The sequence below is a fragment of the Agelaius phoeniceus genome, chromosome 1, assembly GCF_051311805.1.
Source record: "Agelaius phoeniceus isolate bAgePho1 chromosome 1, bAgePho1.hap1, whole genome shotgun sequence".
NCBI lineage: Eukaryota > Metazoa > Chordata > Aves > Passeriformes > Icteridae > Agelaius > Agelaius phoeniceus.
In genome coordinates this window covers 59689506-59715933 of record NC_135265.1, presented here as the reverse complement: position 1 = coordinate 59715933, position 26428 = coordinate 59689506, and the positions used below count along the sequence as shown (strand labels likewise).

At 38.5% G+C, this 26428-nt stretch overlaps 1 protein-coding gene across 11 annotated transcripts in view; it reads right to left on the bottom strand.

The window, feature by feature from the left end:
* The window catches only part of COL15A1 (collagen type XV alpha 1 chain), a 131650-nt gene that overhangs the window by 67573 nt on the left and 37649 nt on the right, over window positions 1–26428 (bottom strand). For 7 of the 11 annotated variants that reach the window (XM_077179681.1, XM_077179694.1, XM_077179697.1 and 4 more), the window contains exons 3-12: window positions 24548–25095; window positions 20922–20996; window positions 20415–20507; window positions 17899–18025; window positions 16530–16648; window positions 13707–13835; window positions 10677–10739; window positions 6992–7069; window positions 5316–5378; window positions 3414–3539 (exon numbers count right to left, since the gene is read on the bottom strand). In XM_077179681.1, the coding sequence (XP_077035796.1) occupies window positions 3414–3539; window positions 5316–5378; window positions 6992–7069; window positions 10677–10739; window positions 13707–13835; window positions 16530–16648; window positions 17899–18025; window positions 20415–20507; window positions 20922–20996; window positions 24548–25095 (1421 nt within the window). The remainder of the gene's footprint in view (window positions 1–3413; window positions 3540–5315; window positions 5379–6991; window positions 7070–10676; window positions 10740–13706; window positions 13836–16529; window positions 16649–17898; window positions 18026–20414; window positions 20508–20921; window positions 20997–24547; window positions 25096–26428) is intronic. The other 4 variants (XM_077179690.1, XM_077179709.1, XM_077179714.1 and 1 more) reach the window with 4 other exon arrangements.

Sequence of the window (26428 nt, the reverse complement as noted above, 5' to 3'; positions counted from 1 at the left end):
TAATCATAAATTATTAACAAAAATAAACCCCAGCATATTGTAAATATAACCTTAGCATGAGAGATTATGGTGCTATCCAAGCAGGTACTGTAAAAGACACGATGGGGTTGAAATCCCCAGGCACCTCAGTTATCTACACTTTTGGCAATGTCAGTGCCAGATGAGACCCAGCTGAGGAAACTTTGGTATTGACAAAATCAACGCCAGGGTTTCTGTGTGGTAGAATCGCTAAAGGCAGTTGTGATATGGAGGGAATGGTGTCAAACAGGAGACTTCTGTGCTGTCACTGCAAACAGAAAAGCCTGTAGGCTGACAGAGGTCTTGATCCATAAAACTCCAGTGATATCCTCCCTTGGGAACATTGAGGCTGGGCCTCAGCTCCCCACATGGGGCAGCCTGAATAAGCACTTGGATTATTCAGACTCACTTTGCCAGGTGTCCCTGGGTAGCTGAGCCTGGAGGCGCATTCCTACACTTTCAGGAGCAGTGTTCCTAAAGAGTCCTTCTGCAGAAGAAAAGGTGCCGCCACTTTGCTTTGGTTGATGGTGCTCATGTTGTTCATGACACCTCACTTTAGTTTTGCCTTGAAAAGTGTATATTAAGTTCTCCTCCCATTTTCTGGTGTTGTATCCATGACTTTTATCCTGCATGCATTTGAGTGAGCAAGCAGGCTGGGAAACACTGGTTTGTAGGATCAACCAATAAATCTGTACATATATTGAAGTCCAGCCCACAGTAACAAGACATGCATGAAATGTAACAGGCATATTTCACAGACCACATTTTTAAAATTGAGCTTGAAAGCCTTTGACTACATTTACAGCAGTGTATTCTGGCCTCTGGGGATCTTTAATAATATTTATTTATTCATCTGTTTTGGGGAAGGATATAAATGGCTAGCAAAGCAGATAGAAAGCAGTTTCCCTCTGATGTTTTCAGAATTATCACAAAGCCTCATTTTTCTGGCTCTCTCTGTCCCCCCCACCCTGCTTTTGCTCTTTAGATGCACTGTAAGTCATAGACTAAGTAATGGATTTTTTTAATATTGAGAATAATCAGAAATATTTTCAGTATGTTTCAAACATTTTCATATTGTATTTTGGCATGATTACATAGACAGAGGAGAATAAGAAAAGAGGTTGAGCTAAGAACAATAACTATTCTAAAGTTTACTGATTACTTCCACTCTAGTGCTTAGCAATTTTAGGCTTCATTATGCTAAAATTGTTAATTTCCTCAAGAGCTTTAGAACAGTCTCTCTTGTGTAGCTTGCAGGCAACGCTGGGACATTTGTTATTCTCATCAGGGTATATTAATGCATTTGTGAGCTATCTCAAACAAAAAATTATGATAGAAACTGTCCCTATACAATGCTATGAGTCAATTTAACTTCATGTAGCATTTAGAAAATGTGTATTTAATCAGATCAATACCATATCAGTATGAAATGCATTGTGAAGGACTTTGTGTGGGGGTATTTCCCATTATAAAATGCAGACTTTACTGAAACATTTCTAAGACATATTTGTAGAGAGAAGAGGTGCTACATCACAAAGCTCTTGTTTTAGCAAGGACTTAAGCTTGTCCCCAACTTCAAGCGATTGGCTGATCTTCTGGAATTAGAATTCACAGCTGAAAACCCTTAATAACACAAATGTGTTAATGTGGTACTTAATGAGGATCCCCAACCAAAACATTTCTGTTGCGAATTGAGCTCACTTCATTTATTCGGAGTGTGCAAATGTGTGCAAATCTTTGAATAGCAGAATGACAGTTTCTTGGGTCATCTGAAATTGTGGGAATGCATAGGTCTGTGTTCTTAATATTTGGAGTTTTCCTTTAGTAGCCTGCAGATTTGTCCTGGATTGATTCTTCTGAAAGTGTTCTTTAGTAGTCTTATTAACATTTAGCTTCTACTTTTTTTAACAGATACATTTCCCAGGAACTATCCTGAAACAATGATTTCTGTTGCACCAGAAAATTGACTGTCTACAAGTAGTTCATGTTATTGCCTGTGAAATCCCAAATTACACAAGAGGGAATACACTCATTTTTAAAAATAAAAAAATGAATCAATACTTATTTCTCCATTTTCTTTTAATTCCTTTTTACATTATTCTTTTATGGCAAATTTTAGTACTATTTCCTAGACCATTTGAATTACTTCATGTTCTAAGGATATGGAAATAGCCACAGTCATGAAAGTTGAAGGTACAGTTTGAATTGCAAAGAAGCTGTTATAGAGAATCTTTTAATCTAATACTGCACTTTATCAAACGCAGTAAATGAAACATTAGGGTAACTGTCTTCTTCGTAAGACCTGCTAACGCATTTTCTTAAAATTACATTTGTAATCCTCAATACAAATTGATCCGTCTTGGATTCAGAAAATAAAAAGAGTGCTGTTGGGAGTTTAGCAATTAGATGAAATCTGGTCAGCATTTTAGACTTTTTTATTTTATACTGCCATCCATATAACAATCAGTAGATGCAGAGAATAATGGATTTCCTTGGCTTTCCATGCACTTGACTCTTGAATCCCATATTAAAGACTTTCAGGTGCCTAAATTTCTTTCTGCACAAAAGATGCTGCTTTCCACCTGGATGGCCAAACACTTTTTAGATTTTGTATCAACTCCCAACTTGGTTATTCTCAAAAAAAAACCCCTCCAAGAGAGCTGAGAAATAGTGAGATCTTTTTAACACTTGTCACCTGTACACTTCCTTGATATATGCTAATGACACCTTGTCAGGTACAGAAATGGTTACTCACTTTGAGGGCTCTGTGATGGACAGGAAAAATCTTTTCCTGAGAACAACTGCTGCTGGCAGATGGTTGATAGGGAATAAGGGAACTATATTAGTAAATTTATGGAAACAGAGATTGTTCTGAATTGGAAAGGATCATCAAGTGCAGCTCTTAGATGAATGGACAGCACAGAGATCAGACCCACAACCTTGGCTTTATTAGCACCATGCTCCAAACAGCTGAGCTAATCTCATCATTCCAGAGAGGATGTTTAAAGCTGTTCAATGCTAAAAAACATTATTTTCTTCACTGAAAAAACACTTTACTGAGAATTTATTTGCAAGTCAGACTTTAGCAACATTTTTTACAGTAAAATTATATTTCACATGAGGAATAAGTGTTTCTACCTAGCTGAAGAGAAGGATAGAAGAGGAAAGAGGAAAATTCAGTTTATTTTATAAATTCCCTAAAGATTATGTAAGTAATTTAGCAAACTTTATTTTCCTGAAAGCAAAAGCATTCTTAATTTTTATTTATTTTGGTCCAGATTCACCAGTATCTGTCTGTCAAATGTACATTAGTGCTGTGCTTTGGTTAACAAGACTTTTTTTTTTTTGTATAAATTTGCATAAGATTCAAGCTTTGTGCACAAAAGGGTACTCACTTCAGGGCCTGGTTCCCCAGAACCTCCATCTTCTCCTGATGACCCAGGAGGTCCTACACCTGAATCAGGTGCTGGGTTTCCTGGAAGACCAGGCAGTCCTGGAGGGCCTGGTGGCCCTGGAAGACCCTGGATAAATCAGCAGGAGTGTTAGAAATTATCCTAGCCTGGTTCATTTCTATATATGTGGAACAGGAAAAAGCTCACATAGACTTTTCAGGCTCATAAAGCCATAAAACTCAGCTGGGGTTTCCACCCACATTCTGCTTCACTGAGAACCAATTTTGGTTTCACAGATATGCCCTTACATAGGGTCACACTGATCTCCCTCACCTGTGCTCTCTGAACTCTGCCACCTCATAGCATTGAAATAGAAACATTTAAAACAAAAAGTAATAAAAGTCAGCTCTCTGTAACCCAATAGAGATCTCAGACATATCCCAAGGATCGATCTAATGATAAGAGACTTAACCATAAAGAAACCATCATTGTACAGAGGGAAATGGTTGGTTGTTTCTCCTCTACCATTTCATAGGGTTCGTCCATGTTATTGCTGGAGCACTGAGAATCCCTACTCATGGTCCAGACCTGCTTAGTGCTATAAAACTGGCCTCCACTCTAAAGATCTATCCTGCATGGACATGAGCAGAGGTATTAAATTAAACAAATGGAATAAAATGAGGGAAATGTTATTTTAGGAGGAACAGTACGTTTGCAAATATTTCCTCCCATGTCCAAGTTCATCTGTGTTACTGGTTGCATTAGCAGGCAGAGACAGAGAGCTTGAAGTTTTGGGCCATGGCACTATAAGTCAGGAAATCTTTAATTCTGACTTGAGGCCATGTACAGGATTCTATCTGGTAGAGGCTTATCTTGGATTTTCAGTGCACTGAACAGAGCCTTCTGCAGTGCACTCACCTGTCTTGTCACCTACAAAAGGTATCTGAAGAGGCTCCTAAATTAGGCAAGATTGCTAACTTTCAGCATGTGGCAACTGACTCCTGAAGGGCCTTGGGTAGTAAGCACTTCTGAGTAAAAAGAAAGAAACAGAAGAGGACTCCTGAGGCAGAAACCAGTCTGAGAGAATGAAAAATACCTCTAGTTGTGCTACAAAGTAGAGGCCTCCAGTGTGCTAGAGCATTCTGGAGTTCATAGGAACCATAATGAACTCAGAAAGCTGCAGTGTTACTGCTGTTCAGTTCACCAGAAAGCTGCACCATAAAGCATTTCATACAGATACACTTATTTTTTTTTAGAACAGATACTCTATATTGAAAAAAGCAAAGACTAGGGCCATATAATGCCTTCCACTGACTAAAAGAGGCTTGGTAGAGAGCAGGACAGGGGCTGTTTACAAGGGTCTATGGTAACAGGATAGGGGGTGATGGCTTCAATCTGACAGAGGGTACATTTAGATTAGACATTAGGAAGAAATTCTTTACTCTGAGGGTGGTGAGGCACTGGCACAGGTTGCCCAGAGAAGCTGTGGATGCCCCATCCCTGGAAATGTTCAAGGCCAGGTTGGATGGGACCCTGAGCAACCTGGTCTGGTGCAAGGTTTCCCTGCCCATGGCATGGAACAAGATGTCATTTATGCCTTTCTATGATTCCATGAACCTATGATTCCCATCTCTCTCCTCTTTACTGTCTTCTCATAGTCAGATTAAAAGCATTTTCTCATTTTGAAAAGTCCTCCTGCAATATTTCTTTGGTGGCCGCCTCCTGTCTCATATTTCTTCCCCACTCACAAGCATTTAGGCCTTTTCTGACCTTGAAATGAAACCCTACAACTCCTTTCTAGATACTGTAAATTAAGCATGTATAAAACTTGCATTATGAAAAATTCTACAACCTGCATGAGTAAAATAAAGCTCTTTATCATGAAAAATATCAATATTTGCTTACCCTTAAAATCTCGGTCTCTCTGTCAGTATCTCCAGAACCTGATTCTTCAGGTTCCAGTCTATTCTGAAATTAGGAGAATTCCATTTTAAATTACTGCTTCTAAAGATGACAAATGGAAATATCACTTGACATTAACTGAAAATACAGCTATCATCAATATCCTTACAGCAGTCTGTCACTGGTAAAATAAATTATAATACAACAAAAACATTTCTGTTTCTGGTGTTTCATACCATCTTCTTTTGTAGTCACAGAGCACTGTACTTACCTGCAGGTGCTCTATGAGCACAGTGATAACTGTCCTGCAGGACACACATGCCATGAGAATGTTTAAGTGAACTGAAATAATATCGCAGACAAATTTTAACTTCAACAGTACCTGTCAACATTAAGAATATCCTAAAATGCAGATCTTACAAATAACCCCTGTTTCCTACAATGCTTCCCTCCTTTAAAAAGCCCAATTTTGAGATTACTACAACTGGAATTAAAAAGATGACTTTTATAAGGAGAAATCAATATACCAAAGCCATTTCTAAGACCTTCTGTTGAAAAAACACCTTAGCGTTTAGTCCTTGGTGAGTTTCATAGCTGTGTACATTTTGCAGACTACAAAGAAAAGCACCGAGAGAAGTATTACCTGAATAAATTATCATAGTACCAAAGCGAATGTTTCAAATGCTTGGGAATTAAGGATGCATTCCTTGGCTGCACTGAGACTTCTTCCACCTCACTACAGAATAAAAGGCCTTGAAACTTGCTGTCACAGAGAACAAGGAAGGAAAGGCTGTGTTCCCTGCTATATTTGTAGAAGTGACCTTTGACTGGGTAAAACTTTTGGCCTGGAACACCTTGTCCTAGGGATTTGGAGCTGTCCTGCTGGTCTCCTGAAGCAGCAGGGCAGGCTCAGTAATGCAGCAGAACACAGTTAATCTGTTTTTATGCTGCAGAAATGTATTGGCTTAATTTAGCAGACCAAAATCAGGGGAGCATATAATCCATTTTGGCTAGTGGAATATGTTTCAAACTCTCTTGGTAAACACTCATGATATCCAGTGTGACAGATGGTTTTGTGTAAAAGTCCAGGATTTCCACTGGTGTCAGTGGTGAACTATGTCTAAGCATAAAATCAGCTCTCACACCATGAACCTAAAATTCAGGCCAGATTCCGTCTTTAGCTGCATGCACATGTATCCTCATAGATATAGTGAGAAAAGTCCAAGTACTGCAGTGAGATGGATCTGAAACTCATTCTTTAACATTGCCTGAGTACTAAGCACTCAAAATACAAACACTGCCATCATGTTAGTATGTGTTCTAGTATTTAATGACAGCAAACATAACTGACTGTCAAATCACTTCTCTGTTCCGTAGCAGGAAGAAATTAATAATTTAAGTTTAGAATGCCTTTTCATGGAAATTTTTGTGTTCTCCCATATATTGTTGCTTTTCCACAGGAGAACACACACATCCACTGATGTTTTAAAAAGTGAATACTGGGTGTTTATGTAGCTTACACTTCAGTCAGACATTTATTTGCATTTCTGCATGAATGTTTTAGAAAACATGATTATCTCTGTGGCTGTCAGGCTACTTTCCCAGAGAAAACCTCCTGTTTAGTTCTGGAGTTCTCTGTGGCAAGCTGAGCTCATTAACAGAGAGCTCCAAATACTCACTAATCCTCTGGAAGGAGCAGATGGTCCTGGAGGTCCTGGTCGTCCAGGGGATCCTGGCAATCCCTCACCAGGATCACCCTGAAAAGGGAATTAACATAAGTCAGCAAGGATTTAACCATATAAAGACTATAAGCATTAGCTACAATCTCAATGGATTTCCAGTCACAGAGTGGCTGCTTATGAGCAGGGTAGGACTTCGTTCATTTCTAAGACAAGCTCCCAAGGAACACAATGTTCACATTGGCAATGGAAGAAAGAACTCTTCCTTTTCTAACTTCTGCAATGAATTTGAAAATGTACAAGCAGCATTAACAGCGTTAGGCAGTACATATGTCTTGCCAGAATGAGGTTTAACTGTGGATCTTGCATTTTTAGGGCATATTATATATGAACCCTCACCCCACCAAAAAAAAAAAAACAATGAAAAACCAAACCAAACCAGAAAAAAATGTAGTCAGTGTGGTCACACCATGATATTCAATCTGTAAATGTCTTGATTTTATTGGTAACCTCTCTAATGCTTTTTTCAATATTACCACAACATGATTTTTCTTCTGTGAGTTGACCTTTATCTACTGCCAACACAATGAAAGTTGCTGTTCAAATATGTGTCATTTTCCTCATAATTACTACCATTTCTTATAATTTGTCTTTCTTACATCATCTCTGACATTTTGGTGAAGTTAGTTTGAATTGTTTTGGCTTAAGATGTTTGTGACTTTTAATAATTTTTCTGCTCAAGTCCAGTATTTTTCACTCGAGCCAAGAGTTGAGGTTTTGCCTCCACTGATCTGTGCTTTACCCTCTAACCTGCCAATTTGCTGTCTGGGCTTATGAGCATTTAAACTGTGTTCTATAAATTCACATATTTGATTACATAGCAGGCAACACTGACTTTTAACTGTGTCTTGCTCACTTGCTCTTTATGTTTGAGAGTTCATTAGATAAATGTATTCATTCAGTTCTTTGTTCCTTGCAGCTTTGTCAAATGGTTCCTATAGTGATACTTCAGTCATATTCAGAGAGAGTGTGTTTAATTAATTTGGGGCTATTTTCACTGTCTGCCAGCATGTTCAGTTACAGATGCTCTTCATTCATTTTAAAACATCCTTGTTTTTTTCCAATGACTATTACATTAGTTCCTGGCAGTGCTTGTTTGGTGCTTGCTTTCATGCAATTTCTTCCACTTTGTGTGCACTGCAAGGAAGAAAAAACCTCAGATATTACATTTGGGTCATGGTCATTTTTAGGAAGCCTGACTGTATCCATTCCCAAGGAGCATCTCATGTCTGTATTTCTACAAAGAACATTGACCATGGCGGAAAAGTGACAGCAGCTCCCCATTCTCCACTGATAAGTAGTGCCCCATTCATTCTTGGCTTTCCGTTTTCAGTTAGAAGAACCAGAAAGAGGAAGGTGGATCCTACTACTGTTCCTGAAATTTAGATATTGTTATACTGGAAAAGGTGCTGACTGTCTTTAGACAGCATAACAGTTATGAATTTTTGTGTATTCTTTAAGTTTTGGTCACTCCACCCACACAGCCAGGCCTAGGAAATCATACTCATTAGGATATTGAAACAATTTGCTGAACAGCTGATAACTTAAAAATAATTCATATATATAAAAGAGGATCAGAACAGTGTCTTGTTTGTCCTGTTTTTACTGCAAGAATTGTCTGTTTAAAGTATTTCCAAGACGAAGCTCTGCATATGAAGCGGTCGGCTTTCCTCAGTGCTCTTGAATGTATCATTAGGATTTTTAGCACTCTTTTGCTAACTTCACAGTGTCTCTTTGAAGTGTCCCTTGAAAATCTTCATCCAATTTTTAAATTAAAAACTAAGCTTAAGAGGTCTTTACTAAAGTAGACATAAAAGTAATCAGGAAAAGACCATTGGAGTATTTTCCTTTCCAATATAACTTTTGCTCTCTACAGCTAAGCTGCTTCTCCTGCTGCTAGAATTTTCTCCTTCTGATGGCTATTCTGATCAATAAACTTAGGCTGGATGGCCTTTGGTTGTGAGGTCAGCTGGAACAGACTGGCTGAGCCCACAATCCTTAGGTACTTGACTCTGGGACTCCTTTTAGCCCTACATGTTCAAAGCTAGTATTTTGAGCACGTTTTTTTGTACATTTTGCATTAAATAACTTTAGACATACACTGAATTCCATCAGCATGAGTATTTGAAAGTTAAAAGCTTACTGGGATGGCACTGGAGGAATACAGAGCCTATGCTCAGTCTCATCTTGCAGCGTGATGGGAGTAGTTAACAACTGATGGCCTGAGCATTGTCTGTGTGAGGTTTATTTGATACAAGCCAAAACATTGTCAGGAACCATGCCTGCAAGTCTGAACCATCAGCAAATCAGTTCCTGGGCCTGTTCCATTAGCCAGTGTAGGTGTAGCACTTGTTGCTGAAGATTGGAATGGTCACCCAACAGAAGCTGCCGCCATAGCAGCTGCAAAATAATCTTGGCATTTTTTCCATTTGCTTTGTTTTCATTAAAAGAATCCTGTCTGATTTTATGGTTTCCTACAGATGAATTATTTATGTCAGTACCAAGTACCCTAGAAATAACTTTGGTCACAAGAAGGACCAAAGCAGATTTGCAAGAAACCTAAAAAGCTAACTGTCAAACGACATTTATGTGCCTGTGATGCCTGCTGACAACTGACAGAGTGTTTTAATGATAATCTGCCTTCCCAGCCTACCTTTCCTGAAGGGCCTGTATCCATACACTGTAGCACTCCTGTTGTGAGTGATCCCACCATGTCTCCGGAATCTCTGAGAGGTGGTAGCCCTGTGACTGTGCATGGACTTGTAAGTCCTCCTGTTTGTCTCTCACACTGCCTGGTTTTGTGAACACGTACCTGAGACAGGTCCCAGAGGAGAGCAAGAGTGTCTCCATCATGATGTACCTGAGATGCTCCCTGACTGCCCCACATGCTTTCACTTCTCTACAGTTTATGAGAACACTCTGCTCAACAAATTTCTATTACAGCTAGACATAGAGATAGGGGGTTGCCATGCAATCTCATTACCTGATTCCTGTACTGGAGAGTAATTTTACCTTTGAAATGATTCTGGACAATTTCAAACTAATCTGAATAGATGAGATTTATATGGGTCATGTTTGTGAATTTATGAAGTCTGTGTTGTTTTGTTAAACAGATGAAAGGAATTATAATTGGACACTTGGACTTACTATCTGTATGTCAATTTTGTGTACAACATGTACTTTAATAATAGATGAATCCATTACATCTCACTTCATCTCAGAAGAGATACAAGCTGTTACTTCAGATGGTTTAAGTCTTATTTCAATTATGTTCATTTCCTAAGGGTAATATGATTATACTGCCTCTGTTAAATCACTTACCCAGTAGAGTAAGTTGCCCAGAGCAGTTATATACAACAACTGCCTTTTCTTTATTAAGTGTTCAATATATCTTCCTCAGCTCTTCTGTGAAAGCCCAACTTTTTCTACTGCTGAAGTTTATTCACATCCTTGAAAAATACTTATTCTGATGTGGTGTCATCCAGCCATTCATGAATGAACAGTAGGATGTTTAAATTCTTCCTGTGATTCCATATTTTATGCCTCTCTCAGACTATACCAAATTAATACATATCTAAGAATAAATTGTATCTGATTGATTGCTGGGGATTAACAGGACACATACCTTTTCACCTTTTGGGCCTGCTTTTCCTTTCTGTCCTGGCAACCCCTGAGATCCATTTTTGCCCTAAAAGGAATTTTTTTTTTTAATTAGACATTTTCTTTCATGTAGGTTGAACAGGCTGTACACTTAGCAGCAGACGCTGGATTTAATGGTGCTAGGTTCTTTCTAACTCTTGGTTTGTACAGTGGGAGGAAGTAAGAGAGACTTGGCATAGAATGCCCCTGGCAGTGCCCAAAAAATGTGCCTACTCTTCCCACAGAGAGGAGAAGCCTATTTGGGGCATTCTGATGGAAACACCTGCAGGCTGCATTTGGATTTGACAGAGTGCCAACAGGACTGCCACAGCACTGATGGCAAGGATTTTTAAAACTGTAATATTGGTTACACATTACTACCAGCTGCTGCTCTGAGTACACAAAATTATACCATCAACTTAAGCCTGCTCCCTCCATCTACTAAAACTTTTTTTTCCTTAACCAACTTGAATCTATTCAACTTCTACAAACTAGTATCCTTCCTGAAGATACTTCTGACTGGCAATGTGGTATACTAGATAGCATTTCACCCCATTTTCCATTCTAAACTTCACCAGTCAAATGAATACTAAATTACTCTTTATATCTTCATATCACCTCCATACAATATGTATAGAGGCTCATTCACTGGCTAGAAAGAACTCCACCAGGTTTAAAGTCAGTGCTCTTATAAAATGGGGGTGCTTATGAATTCAGTTAGGACACTCAAGACAATACTCAGTAGGGAAATAAATAATTTTCCCACTATTTTGGCATTTTGGGAATCAGAACAGCTGTGGTTATGGACTCTACTGGACAAGTTTTAAGACTGCCCTAATTTTAAAGATGGGTTATATAAAGTCATTAGGGAGAAAAATGTATCTCTAAGGCTGAAGGATGTTTTTTTTCCTATGATGATTTTTCCTGTAGAGAAACTGGTAGCAGGTTCATAGAAAAGTAGCAAACACATTACCAACATAAATGTAGAACACACTAATTTCATTGATGAGTGAAGCCCCATCAAACCAAAAGTAAACTTGCATGGGTATATGTAAGACTGGAAACCAGATGCACATGTACAAAAGAGCAACTACAAAAATGTAAGACACTGTCACAAAATGTCTATAATAGAAATTGGGATTGTGTTCACAAGGAGAAGATAATTGGTTTTGAAGCATCTGAATTACATTTGAAGAATTTTCTCTAAGATATATTGGTTTAATAGAATTTTCTTTGACGATATGCTGCATGAAAGTAGTCAGACTTCTGTTAATACATAAAATATAAACTTCTTGTCCAAAAACACCCTAATGGCACAAAACCTGAGTTTTGGCTAAATGTTTGCAAACCTAGCTATATTTCTTTAAGCATACCAGTGTTTGAAGGCAGCATTCAGGAAGGAGCACAATAATGCACTCCATGAATGACCACTGAATTATTTTTTTAATTTCTTAAAACACACCAGTTTCATTTGAGGTTCAGTTGCAGGGGGCAGGAAGGGTCAGGAAGCTCATGGCACTGGCACGTGTTAGAATAGAAAAAGAGGAGCAGGCATGGAATAGTGACAGCCTCTGGGTGGTAAGGTCCTGGAGAGGGAAGGGTGCACAAAGTGGCAGTGACAAACAAATGAGAAAGGAAACAAAGAAGCCAGGCAGCAGAACATCAGTGGAGGACAGATACAGAACAGCAGCTGAGACGCGCACGGAATGTGACAGCTACAGGTTTGTTTTTGTGTGCTTTGCTGGGCAATACCTCACACAGAGGATGCATGTGCAGGCTATCAGCAGCTGGTGGTGGGCTGACCCAGGGCTGGGAGTTATCTGGAGAAGCTGTAAAGGAACACCCCAGGAAGAGGACAGCAAATGTGACAGAGAAGGGTAAAGTAGAGGAACTCAGAGAAAGGAAAGCAGGAATGATGAATAGAAGATGCAGTTGAATGACTGCACAGGATTAAAGGGGGGAGAGGTACATTTCAATTAACTCAAAAGTACTCTCAATTAACTACAAAGTTAATTGCAGCGGAGGTTAGGAGCAGGAAACATGGAAGCATGTGTCCATGGAGGGTCAATGAAGCACCCCTCTAGAAAGGGTCTGAGTATGTCCCCTTTTGAAATTCCCTCTGCAAAAAAAAGCCAGCCTCACCAGAGCTGAATTCCTGATACAGCTGCTTACGCAATGCCATGCCTCTTACTTTCTTTGCAACTGGGAAATCATAAATTTCTCTTAGAAACCCAAATTTTACTCTCTTAACAACCTGACGGTGTCAATTATGGCACCAGAACTGTCTTCTAAAGAGAGAAGATGAAGAAAACACTTTGCTGCTTAAGCCTCAATGTAGCAGATCCTCATAAAAAATGTTGTGTTTTTATTAGTTCAGTTAACCAAAATATGTATAAAAAATACTTATGGGTGACCCATTTTTACCAGGAATGCCCTAAAATAGAAAATCTTTGTTAGAAAGATAAATCAAACACTGTAACATAGAAGTAACAAAAGATAAAAGCAATTAATTAAATTGCAATGTGCTATGAAGTGACAAAATGACAAACCAGAACTGTATCAAGCACAGTGCAATGTTTTGCACCTCTCTTTAATCTCATGCATTTTGTGCTGATGGTTCACAAGGATCTGAAGTGTGAAACATCCTGGATATAGAGAAGCTACAGAAGGAGGCCTGTGAGTTCTGCACCTTTGTCCGCACTTAAACATGACAGCTGGGAGGGTGCTGCAGTGCTGTCCAAGGAGTTGGTGGAATTGCTGCTCTGAGAACATTTCTGTGTCAGCACAGCAGCTGTTTGCCTTTGCTTTCTGATGGCTGCCACCAGGCCCCTGCCCCTGGCAAGTGTGCAGCGTAGGCTGGACCCTCCTGAGCTGCTGGGCTAAAACCCATCTCGCAGAAGTGTAACAGGTGACAGTGTGCAAGGCTGTGCAGTTCCAGCTCTCCATGCATGTGTGATGGATCACTATTACCCTTTCTAAAATACATGTTCTCTTTCAACAGAGAGAAAATACTCACAGGCTGACCAAGCTCCCCAAGTTTCCCTGGATATCCAGGATGTCCTTGATCTTTATTTTCCACATCTTCTATTCCTGACCCTCCTAGAGACTCTGTGGACCCGTCTTCTACTTCCTGACCTTTCTGGCCCTGAGTAATTAAAATGTGAAATATGAAAAATGTGTTGTATTACTTTCCCCATTTCTCTCTCTAGCCACGCCCCCCCCCCGCCCCTTCCCTTTCTCCTCCAACCCTTGGTTTGTTCTATGCAGCCAGAACCTTACAGGCATCATACAAACTGTATATTCCATTCAGCAAAGGCAATCCATTTTGAAGATCATTCATTTCAATTAAAAATAAATTGCTCTCCAAGCTGGTTACCTATATGCAAATGACCTTGATCTAATTTCATATCTACATAAATCTGCATAGTCTAAGTCAATAGTGTAGGTTTGAAAAAATACAGTTTTCACCTACTCAGTCTGCCAGGGAAGAAGTTGCAAGAGTTAAGATAGACATGTTTTGGAGTGTTTTAGCCAACTTCCCCAAGATCCCGGACTCTAACAAAGGAGGGTTACATGTTGGTTAAAAAGTGGCAGAAGATGAAACAATGATAACAAAGAGTGAAAATGGACAGCGGAAAGACTAAAATATTGCTAAACATTAGTATTTGGTACAGAGAAAGTAATAACAACAAAAGGAATAATTCAAATATTCCAGGAACAAAACAAAACCTTCCAGGAATGAAGCTTGGACATTAATACATATTTAAATGAAAAACAAGTATACAGAACAAGACACGTAAGTCAGTATTGTATTTTGAAAGAAGCAGTACAATTTACTCACATTTTAAAACACCAATGAAATATTTTGAGTTCCATTAGCAGCTAATGAAACTAGGAGGGATGAAATATAATAAGTCTCAAAGCATTTTCAAGTTAACAGGATAACAGCTTTCAGCAAAGGAACTGTAAGATCATTTTTTAAAAGACCTTTCTGGGTTTTGCCAAAAGGAAAGGTCCCAAAGACCAGGATTATTTTTTTAATCTGGACTAATTACAGAATTTTTTTTCCATCTGGAAAAAAATTGAGAAGAGAATCTATGTAGTTAAACTGTGGGTAGGGATCATAGCCTGAATGAGACAATAGGATTCCTGATTCAGTGTTAGAGTACTGAAGGAGGTAGCAGATGGTATGGCAGGACCCCTCTCAATCATCTTCCAAAGATCTTGAGAGTCTGGGCGGGTTTCTGTTGACTGGAACATAATCAGTGTTATTCCAGTCTACAAAAAGGGTGTAAGGGAAGATGCAGAACTACAGATCTGTCAGCCTAAACTTAGGCTAGATTAAGGAGAAGATTATACTGAGTACCACTGAAATGCACTTAAAGAACACTGCACTTATCAAGAACACTCAGCCTGGGTTCACAAAGCAAAATCCTGTTGAACTGGTTTGCTTTCTTTCTGTGGTGGTCACCCACATGAAGGATGAAGAGACAAAGGTAGATGTAATTTCCCTAGATTTTCATAAAGTTTTTGATGCTGTCCATCACAGCATCCTTTGGGGCAGATTTTCAAGCTGTGGGATGAGTGAGCTCATGGTGCACTGGGTGAAGATCTGGCTGAAGGACAGAGCTTAAGAGTTACAGTGAACAGGGCCACATCTGGCTGGTGACTGGCCCCCAGTGGTGTTCCTTGGGGCTTCATTCTAGGGCTGGTTCTGTTCAATATATCTCTCAGTGATCTGGATGCAGAAATTGAATGCACCATGAGCAAGTTTGCTGATGATTCCAAACTGGGAGGTGCCGGTGGCGCTCCTGAAGGACAGGAGGCCTTGCAAATGGAGAGATTGGAGCATTGAGCAGTGATTAATAGCATGAAACAAAGCAAAAACTGAGAGACAAGTGGCAGTAACAACTCTTTAAAGTTATTATTTTCTAAATGATTGGTCATTATTATAATATATAGTCCTCTTGGGTATCTGTGTAATGAAAAATATGTAGAAATTGAAATAAAGTTAAGGAAATCTTATAAAGATCAGTAAGTAGCAAAACTACTTGTCACAACAGATTTAAGCTTAATGTGGCACAATTCCTAAATCAAGACTGAATTTTTATTTAAGAAAAATGGTCCAAAGTGAAAAAAAAAATATGGTAATAGTTCATCTGATATTTGGTTTATTTATTTATATAAACTAATACTAGAATTGCTGATTTAAAAATATGTGAATTCAGGCATGAAAATGTTAGAGGAATTATATTTGGAAGCTCTCCAACAAATACTAAAACTTATGTCAGCTCCAATGGATGATCCTTAACTTAATGTTTCACCACTTGCTATATTTTACCCCAGTAAACACAGGAACACAAGAAGACCCTGCAAGGAGCAGCCTTAAACATTTGAACTAAACACACACAATGTGGAAATTTAATTCTATATTTCTGTCATTTATGACACTGCATGTTTACTGGCAAAAAGAAGCTGTCATGACTGTAGTATCAAGCAATAAAAAGAATGAACTTTTGGTGTGGGAGTCTCAAGGCAAGAGGAAGGAAAGGTCATTATTTATTTTTTGCTTAGAAAAATCTCTGGTGGCTGTTGAAGTAGGAATGTTAATCAATAAAAAATGTACTGCCAGATGATTTTTTTGAAACATACCAACAAATAGGGCAAGTATTCCAGTAGCTCACAGGATTGCAAATGGGTGACCTATGTAATTCTAATTTGTAGAACCACACAGAATTCAGGTTACACACTGCCTTACAAATGCTATATGTTTCAAAGCCCAGATTTTTATGTTCTTGGGACTAAAAGACTAGGCATGTGATCCACCTGTTATACAGACCTCCTCTCTGCTTACTCCTGGCAAAACACCAGCACCAGAGCCATCTTCTTCTCTTAGCATTTTCTGTGTGACAGTGGTAGACTCACTGTTGTCTTGTCCAGTTTCCATGACAGCTAAATCTAAATAAAACAATCACTTATTAATGAGAGAGCAAAAGAAAACCTGCTCAGACAGATGCTACTAGTTTTATGAAAAAAGAAATTATTCAGATTATGACTGGAATACATTCCAAAGATTAATATTAGTCATTTTACAACTCTGAAAATTTTAAAAGAAAAAAAAAAAAGAGAAAGGTGAGAGTAAAATTAAAAAACATGTCTATTTTAATGTCCAGAACTGTATTGCATCATCATGTTTTCCTCAGGCTCTAGTCTAATGGTTGCCTATTTTTCATCCATGTAACACAAAAAAATGAGAGTTAATTACAACAGGTACTATCTGAAGTATGTGTGGAGTTAAAATAACAACACTGTCTTTGGCCTTATTAATATATTTAGCTTTTTTTTTTTTGTTTTCTAAGAGTGTCCTGAAGTTGTCCTAGCAATGGAGAACAGGATTCCTCACTGCATTATGCCTTGCTGTCATTGCTGTGCTGCCTACTCTTGCACCCAAAACATCCCACTGGTGCATTAGGCACATTCACATCCTTTGGAGGCAAATAGTAGTAAATAGTTGTTTATTCCTTGGCAGTATTCAGTTTTACTAAAAGGCTGTGCTTTACTGTACCAAGTCATCAAATAAATATCCATCTTAGATCCCTTTTAAAGATGCCATGTGGTTTTAGAGCCAGCAGGAGGGTTTGCAGAGGTAGGACTCAAGGGGTGTCATGCTTCTCACCAACCTGAGCAGAATGAAGATGCTTTTTCTCCTTTCATTCCCTTTGCCTTACACTTGCATTTTTTTTTTTAGTAGATTGTCACAGCAGCTCCTCAGGTCAGTTTCTTAGTTTTATCCAACTAATTTTTTTTTAAGATTTTAAAATATTAACTACAATTCTGTAACTGAAACTTCCACACTATAGAAGGGTAAATCCATTCTCTGCATGTTTAACAATGAGTCTGGGATAAACCCCTATATGGAGGGAGAAGTGAGAGATGTTTGAACAGTGGTTGTAGTTGCTACCACTTACCTTTGCTGCTATTAATAAATTGCAGTTTAACAGACTGCACTTTCAAAGACCAAATGTTTGATGTGCCAGTTCTTTTCTAGCACACGGGACGTCCAAAACCATAGAATTTTCTTTCCTGGCAGCACTTAAAATATGACAGTGGCTTTCCATACACAGGGAAATGACAAACTCAAAACCAGAGAATGTAAATGACCACACCCACCCCCCCCCAAAAAAAATCCCCAAAACTTGAGGCAGTGCCTTGTTCTTTTAATTTAGCTGCTTCTGAGATTTCTTCTGATCTGTGATTTCCAGAGAAATCATTCTCTTCCAAATAAGCCAATATGGTTGGGGGGGCTTCCACTGGCTCAGCCAACGACTCTTCAGGCTAAAAAAAAATCCCAAAGAACGGTTTTAGAGTAAAGGCTTATCACATGTTTTAAAGGAAGAATCACTAGATTACCTTCCTCAAAGCACAGTAATCATAACTACCATATCTGTGAAGCAAACCATAATTCTGACAAAAAATAGAGTAGTACCTTTGGACTCCATTCCTCCAAAGCAAGGGATGTACACTCGAGCAACCCATAGAGACGGAGGAAACCACAAGCAATATACACTTGTCAGAGACTGAGGTAGGACCTTTGGCTTGGTTCATTCCAGCTTGGCTCAGTATTGCTTTGCCTACTAAGGTATCTTTATTTCAACCCATGAGTTTTCTGAGTTCCCTTCCAATTCTTTCCCCTCCCATTCGTGGGGCAATGAGGAAATGGCTGTATGGAGCTTAGTGGCCAGCTGGGATTGAATCACATCTTTCATAAGGAGGAATAAAAGCCAAAAAATTCTACTATTGCTGTGTGTAATTTTGAATAGTGCAGTAATTATGAAGATTCTTAAACAGAAGCTAAAAACAATAGCTAAAAGAATTGATATTTTTCTGGATAGAGAAGCTAGACATATTTCCTGAATGAGCTATAGTTTTTTCCAAATGAGAAAAAGTCAAGACACAGTAAGATTTCCTGGATTAAATTTTGTGGTGTGATGTAAAATGCAGAGGAGTCACCAAGCACTGGGGTGATTTGCTGCCATTTGGAAAAATCCTACCTGGCTGCAAAAATTCAGGAAAAGTGCAAATCCTGCATCCAGTGAGGAATTACCCACGTAGCAGTACCAGCTGGGGCCAGCTGCCTGTCTTTTGATCACTTGGAGAAAGATGAGAGAGGAAGGACTGCCTCAAGAAGGCTCAGAACTATCTTATCAATGTGTAGAAGATCTTCACAAGAGGGAGTAAAGAAGACAGAACCAGATCCTTCTCTGTAGCCAGTGAAGGGAAACGAGACAATGGACACACTTTGAAATACAAGAAATTATTTTCTGACACATACAAGGCTATGTGTCAGAAAAAAACATCCATTGAAACAGAGAGGCTGTGGAGTCTCCATTCTTGAAGAAATCCAAAAACCAACTGGCACTAACAACCTGCTTACTGAGCAACGTGCTGTATTTGGCTCTGCTTTGAAAAGGGAATTGGAGAGGGCAATTTTCAAAGGTCCCTTTCAAACTCAACTAGTCTGTGATTCTGTGCAAAGCACAAGGCAGGCCAAAATGAGTCTGGTAAGCTATATGTAAAAGGCAAAAAAATAATAAAATTTTATTCAAACACATCAGGAGCAGGAGGCTGGGTCAATAGTTAATAAAGTTACAAAAAGAGTGATCAGAGAATTTGAAGTCTATAATAGAAAAAACATAAGGTTTTCTTCCATTCATGACCCTGGAAGAGCTAAAATTCCTGCAGTAAAATATTCTTAGGAAACTCAGCAGTGAATATGACTAAAACAGAAGTCTTTGTATGAAAAGGGTTGGAAACAGAGTAAGTGAATGACAGGACATCACAACCAAAAAGTATTTGCCCTTGGGTTCTGTGAGATTCAATAATGAAATAGCTGAAGCATGTACAATATCAGACAAATGTGAGCATAGTTTCTGTGAAGACATTTCTCAGAAATAAACTGATTTCCTCTAAAGGAACCAATGAGAACTTATATTAAAAAAAAAAAGAATGTTTGACAAAAGAAGCATGGAAAGCTTCATTGTGAGGAATGGACGAGAATATTTAAGCCTTAATAAAACAAAAGTCTTAAGCCTTCATACCTTAATATTTAAGGTACAAAAAGTGAGGCAGACACAATGTGTTGGAAAACTCTAAAAATGGTAAGAAACAGCTGTTTACTCTGTTATCCAGTCAATTAACCACCAAATGAGAGCTGCAGTCAGCATGTTCAGAAGGGCAAGAAAAAGGTGCACGTCCTTCACAAAACATGTCATTAAGTTAGCTAAGGAATTATGCAGCAGGAATCAGAGGGTGGTAAAATCTCATGTGTTAAAAAAATCCCAAACAACAAAGCAAGAAATTCAAGGATGAATAACTCAGCTGAGTTCCACTAGCCACATATAGTCTTGGCACAAGCATTTCCTGAGATAAAAATTGGTGCAGAGTAAGAGTGTTCCAGGAAGTGTCATATGTATTTTCCCAATCTTGTATTACACTCTTCCCAAGATCTTGGGATCTCTTACCAAGATCTGGTTGCTGATTGTTATCAAATATACCAGATCTTTTATCTGCCATTGTGCCATCATTCTCATGGATGAGTGCACATTGTTCTGTAGGAGCCTTGGAAATTGCCAATTATGAAAGCTATTCATCAAATCCAGACCCCACCCTTTAAAAGAGTAATATTAAACCAGAGTTTTAAAGTAGATAAGTCAAATAAATTTACCCTTATGGGAAGATGAGAAGGTGCCAGAGCTTCTTGTGCCTCAGAACTGTCATGTTCTTGAATGCTGCCATTGCCACTGCTGTCCCCTGAAGCCTGTGCAAAACCAAATTATTGGGAAGAAGTTCATAAAAGTTAGGGAAAAAAGCATGATCTCCAAGGAATTGGCTATTTAAATGCAGAAAAATGCTCCTTTTTTTGGCTCGTGAAGCCTCAGTGTCATCATGATGTTAACTTATTTCAGTACTTATGGCATTCCATGAAAATGACCTTTCAGAAAAATAAAAGCCAAAGTTCATTTCTTTAAAGCTCTTTTAGACAAAACAAAATGATACTTTTTGAAAAAATAGTTTTGGGGGTTGTACAGTAAACAAAATGCACCCCACAGATTTAAGTATGATACAATGTTTCCAAGAAAAAAAATCCACATTTAGTGTTATGAAAGATGTCAAATGGAAATTTACTTTGAAGTCTCTGAGGCACTGAAGTAGTGCTTATAAGAATACTTACATAAGGGTCATCATCTTCACAATGATCTTCAGTAGCCCTTGGGTCAGATTTGATTGTCAGATGTTGAATTGAGCCCTACATGGAACACCAAAACATTTCAAGGAAGTAATATTTTAAGTAGCATTTATGAAGGGGAGTGAGGGTGGAGGGGTGGGAATTAAATGAAGCAACAAAATTCGCCAAATTGTGTTCTGATTTGCTTGGAAAATGGTCTAAAGTATAAAATTTCATGATAGTAATCCAAATTTAAGATATAAATATGTTCACAAATTTTTCTTTTGTAAAATGTAGAGCAAATGGAAGCTGCCAGAATATAATGACTGTCATGTCCCAATGACACTGTGATCACCACACTACATTGTTAGTGCCCCAGCTGAAGAATCTAGTCCTGGATTATGTCACACACGCTGTAAAAAACTCTGTTTTTTAGGTAATAAGTGCACTGCAGCTCCAGAAGTGGCATGTGAAAACCCTAAAAATTGAGACAAAGGATGGGAAAGGAATACCAATAAGTGACAAAGTGAGTCAGGAAGAAACCAGTTAAAAACTTTCCAGAATGGAAATAAAGGAGATGGATTTTCTGATAAGAAATGTTTCTTTTTTCAGAGTCACAAACTGTACTTCTCAGTCTGACCTGCTGAAGGAGCAGTAACAATTTCATTTAAAACATTTAACTATTTTTTCTGCAAAGTCTCAAGTGCTTTAAGAAATGTGGGGGATGTTTCCTTATTACAAGATCACACAAGATGCACAATAGGGCACAAAGATAGATATTCAAGTCAAGAACATGTTTCTATATAACACACAACCTAGAATATTTTAGAAAATAATAAAATTTTTGATTCTATCTTTAAAAATCCTCTAATTTATCTGCCTTTGAAGATTATGAAATTCATGTGCTTGGTGCCTCCTGAGTTTGCTGGACTTCTACAGCAATAGCTCTGTAATCTCAACATCCCATTTCTCTCAAAACTTGATGGGCAACTCAGATATTGAATGATGTCAGACTGACTGAACAGTTCACTGAAAAATCATACATGAAAGGAGGCACAACCAATTAAGCAGTCTCCTGGAAGTGATCTTTTTTTTTTCACAGTACATGTGAATCACATTTGGAGAACACATTTTTCTCCTCTTGCTCTAATCTGTGGCCCTGGATGATAAAGAAAGTAAAATGGTGATCTCTAATGTTTCCCAAGTGTTACTGCTAGCCGATTCCTCCAACTAGGAAAATCATGGACCAGTCTGCATGAGAAGGGTGGTAGGTATGTGATATTTACTCCCTCTCTGGGTCTTATAGCTGCTGCTGCCTTCCCTGTGAAAACCGGTTTGCAGCATCTGGCATCATCACTGATTCAGCTATACTTGGCTGTTGTCTGGTTTCTACTTTTCTTTACAAGCATCAGGGCTAGATTTTCCTTTGGTTTCAATAAAACTGATGATAGTTATGTCCTTTTGTGTCTGACAACCAGAGCCTTAGACACATGAATTCCCATTAGCCAGAGCAAACCAACATCTGACATCTATTCATTTGCACAATCTGCTATGATTTGTTTCTGTTTCAGGCAATTAATGTAAACAGTTCTTGGCATAGAAACTGAGAGTTTGAATGAGGTTCAAGCATTCAGTTTTTCTACTCAAAAGCAATTGTGACATATGATGCAAGAAAAAATAAAGGCACGGGAACCTAGACAAGTCACAATTAGTGCTAATGAAGCACTCAGAGCATTGGCTGAAATTTATGTACTCAATATAGCATACAGAACAGCCTGTTTCCGTGGAAATGCATTACAGTGTCATCCACCATGCATTTCTGTCATCATATTTACAGATTTATTAGTGATCATCTCAGCAAGTGATCACCACATGTGTTTTCCAGGTGGGATAATGGTGGGTTGCAAGATGTGGGTGAGGGTGTGTATTCTATTGCCATCTGTTAGAGGTGGGGCAGTTATCTTCTGTTAATTGGGCAGTTTTTCTTTATCTCCTCCCCAAAACAATCCTCTCTCTGAGGAGATACCTTCTGTAAATGGGCCATTGAGTCTCACTGCATGATTGATAAAATTACATCATCTTATTGTGAGATGCTCCACCCAGGGGGAAGAGCCAAGCACTCCTACCGGCGTATAATCTGAGATTTGAAGCAACAGAGTCAGCTCCCCTGGATTCCCAGAGGAGCAGCTTTCTTCTCCTCTGCGTTCCCAGAGGAAGACCAGGCCCATCTACACCAACACTGGATCTTCTACAGGACCACTGCTCCAACAGAACCACATCTGTCACTCCAGGAGGACTGCAGCCACCATTTCAATTGGACTGCTACCAATAATACCCTGACCAACAGGGTGTCAGGTCATATTCTGACTCTGTCAGTGTTGTTTTGTATTACTGGCTTGTTTATTTTATTTTTTATTTTCTTCCCTAATAAAGAACTTATTCCTGCTCCCATATCTTTGCCTGAGAGCCCCTTAATTTCAAAACTATAACAATTCAGAGGGAGGGGCTTTACATTTTTCATTTCAGGGGAAGTTCCTGCCTTCCTTAGCAGACACCTGTCTTTTTCAAACCAAGACAGATACCAAAGTGGTTTCCTTTTCTTGAATGTTTCTCAATCCTACTTAGTGGTCAAGCATTCACAATACTCCAGTCCTCCTATTTGCCTCAGAAAGGTAGCACCAACATGCAGTTTTCCTACATGTCACTTTCCACCCTTTATTTCCTGATAATCCATATAGTTCTGTGATTCTAGATGCTTAGACTAGTCAGACAAATTATAAAAGTACATTAAACTTGCTGCTTACCAAGTGGAGTTCCCAACCTGCCAGTACGCCTGAATTTTGGAAAGAACATCTTTATTCCCTAAAGAAAAGGATCCACTCTGTTTTGTGCTGCTGCTTGACAAATTTAGAGGAGATATTAATCTCACAAAACACATTACAAGTTCTGAAGTACAGGAAATACAAAAATAAGACAGACAAAGTGTGACATTTTCCTTTCCATTTGACAGAATTGATCTCAGACATAGTGTCTGCTCTCAGTGGCTGAGAATTTCAGTCAGGATGCAGCAGAAAGGATGCTTGCACTCAATCTAAGAAGTCTTGGAAGCCTTGTAGTAGAGGTTTTGGTACATTCTATTTCCTAAAGTACCTGATAAGCTTCAAAAAACAAATAAATTTTTAAAATACACCCTTATCTTCCAACTATCTTTAGGTTTGATGACATCATTCTCCTTCTGATGTTGAATATGAATACCTAACTAATAAGAATTTAAATAATTGGCTTAATAGTACAGTATTCTTAAAAATTAGGAAAATTAATTCTCTAAAATCTTCCCTTCTTAGAAAGGCTATAAAAAATTATGTCACATATTTACCTTGAAATTTCTAATATTCAAACTGAAGATTTGGCTTAATATCTGGACTATTAATAAAATTCTGAGGCTCTCAGAACATTTGTATATTAAATCAGAGGTTATATAACTTCATTGTCCAAACCCTAGCTAGGTATGGAAAATACAAGCTGTATGATTTGACCCATACTTGGGATATAACCACATCAAGCAGGACTTCTTGGGTAGGGAGTACATGCATTAAACACCGAGGCATGTGGATTTATCAGACAGCACTTACTGTGAACTTTTCCAGTCCTGTGGCTCCTGCATTACCAACAAATATGCCAGAGCCAGATTCAAATTGCAAGGTTTGAGCAGGCCTTTGAAACTGAAGCCTCTGATACTCTTCACAGTCCATGAACAAAGCAATATCATTTCCCTCAACAGTCACTGTAAATTTATTCCACCTGTTAGTCATCATTGGCACTTTAAAGGAGGCAGCCTCTCGGGAGATATGGGATCCAGGCTCTGTGTAGTACATGATTATTCTCTGGGTGCTGTCATCAACTGGAGAAATCCTCAGTCCTAGGTAGATTGTCTTCTGGAAGGCATCTGTTATTGCAAAGAGCACTCCTCCACGATCACTGTTTGGTTTCACAGTAGCCACGATAGCGAAGTCTCTGTAGAAGGGCGATGGTATGATAGCACTGGTCAGCCGGCCAATGTTGGAATCGGGACCAAAGCTGTAAGCTGGGAACCCTCCATAGCCCGTGACAAAGTAGACAGAAGGAGGAAGAGGGACTCCTATTAACTCTGTGAGGTCAAGATGTCCTTTCGAGCCTCGTTCTGTACACGAGAAAAAAAGCGTTATTTGTCCTTGAGGTTACACAGCCCATTTGATTCACATGATTTAAGAAAGGCCTGAAAAACTAAAATGCAGTGTTGTTCTACCAGAGACATACTTCTGATACTCCAGGCCACAGTCCAGGTAGTGCTTAAACACATCTAGTGTATGTACACACATCATTATTTGTCCTTTTACTGACAGAGATTACTCGTATGCTAAAGGAAGGCACATGTAAACATTTGGTGAAATTGAATGGCAAAAAGTATTTCCTGCAACATATATTTACTTCAGCTGTCCATAAACTGCAAAAAATGCTGAATGTGCTTGCATAGTGAATTCAGTGGAAAACGAGCAGCATTTGATTTCTTAAATATATCGAGATACTTTTTTCTCAAAAAAACAGCAATATTTCTCTACAAACAGCATGGCACAGTTTCACAAAACACGATAAAATTTACAGTGGGTTTGCTTTATCCCTTGCAGTTACCTATTTCTACAACAGAGGTTAGATTTTATTTATGCGCTATTTTCACATTTACCTCCTAAATTGCACTGCCTATATAACAAATCCTGTTCAGCAACCAAAACTCAGTTTTGAAAGGAGAATATTTACGCTTTGGCAAAAAGGCAGAATTATGTATCTCTGCCAAACATGCCCAGAGAGACAACTCCTACCAGGTAATGAAGAAGCAATGACAATATCTAAATATCTGCACCCAATTTTAACTAGAAATTTGGGGAGGCACACTCTAGCAACATCAGAAACACAACTACCAATTTTCTTCTTCTAAGAAGTAAAAGTAAGCAAGAAAACATTTTTAATCATAATGACCAATTCAGATCTGAATCTATACAGAAATACACTTTCAATTTTTAAATTTACTGTTACCTGTGACTATAACAGCTATATAGGCTGAATTAATCCAAATGGATCATTAATGGAAAAGGTGTGACAGTCCATCTGAACACCACAAGCAAAATGAACTGAAAAACTGCTTAAAATACCTGATTAAAATCAGGCAAAATAAAAGAATCTTACTCTTTGCTCTGCGAACTGGCAAGCTGGTTCTAATGAAAAGCTAGAGAGTTTATTGAGCTGCAATGTACTTCTGTTATTCATTGCTCATATGCAGTACCAGCCTGGAATATGCATGGCAAAGTGTCTTCCATTGTACTAGTGGCTTTGCAAAGAAATTGTAAAGTGTTCTTCCTCTGCCAAAGATGCTATAGCACAGTTGAAGTAAATAATAATTTATTTTATTCTCTGTAATTTATAATCATAGAATCAAAAAATTTGGAAAAGACCTCCCAGATCATTGAGTCCAAATGTTA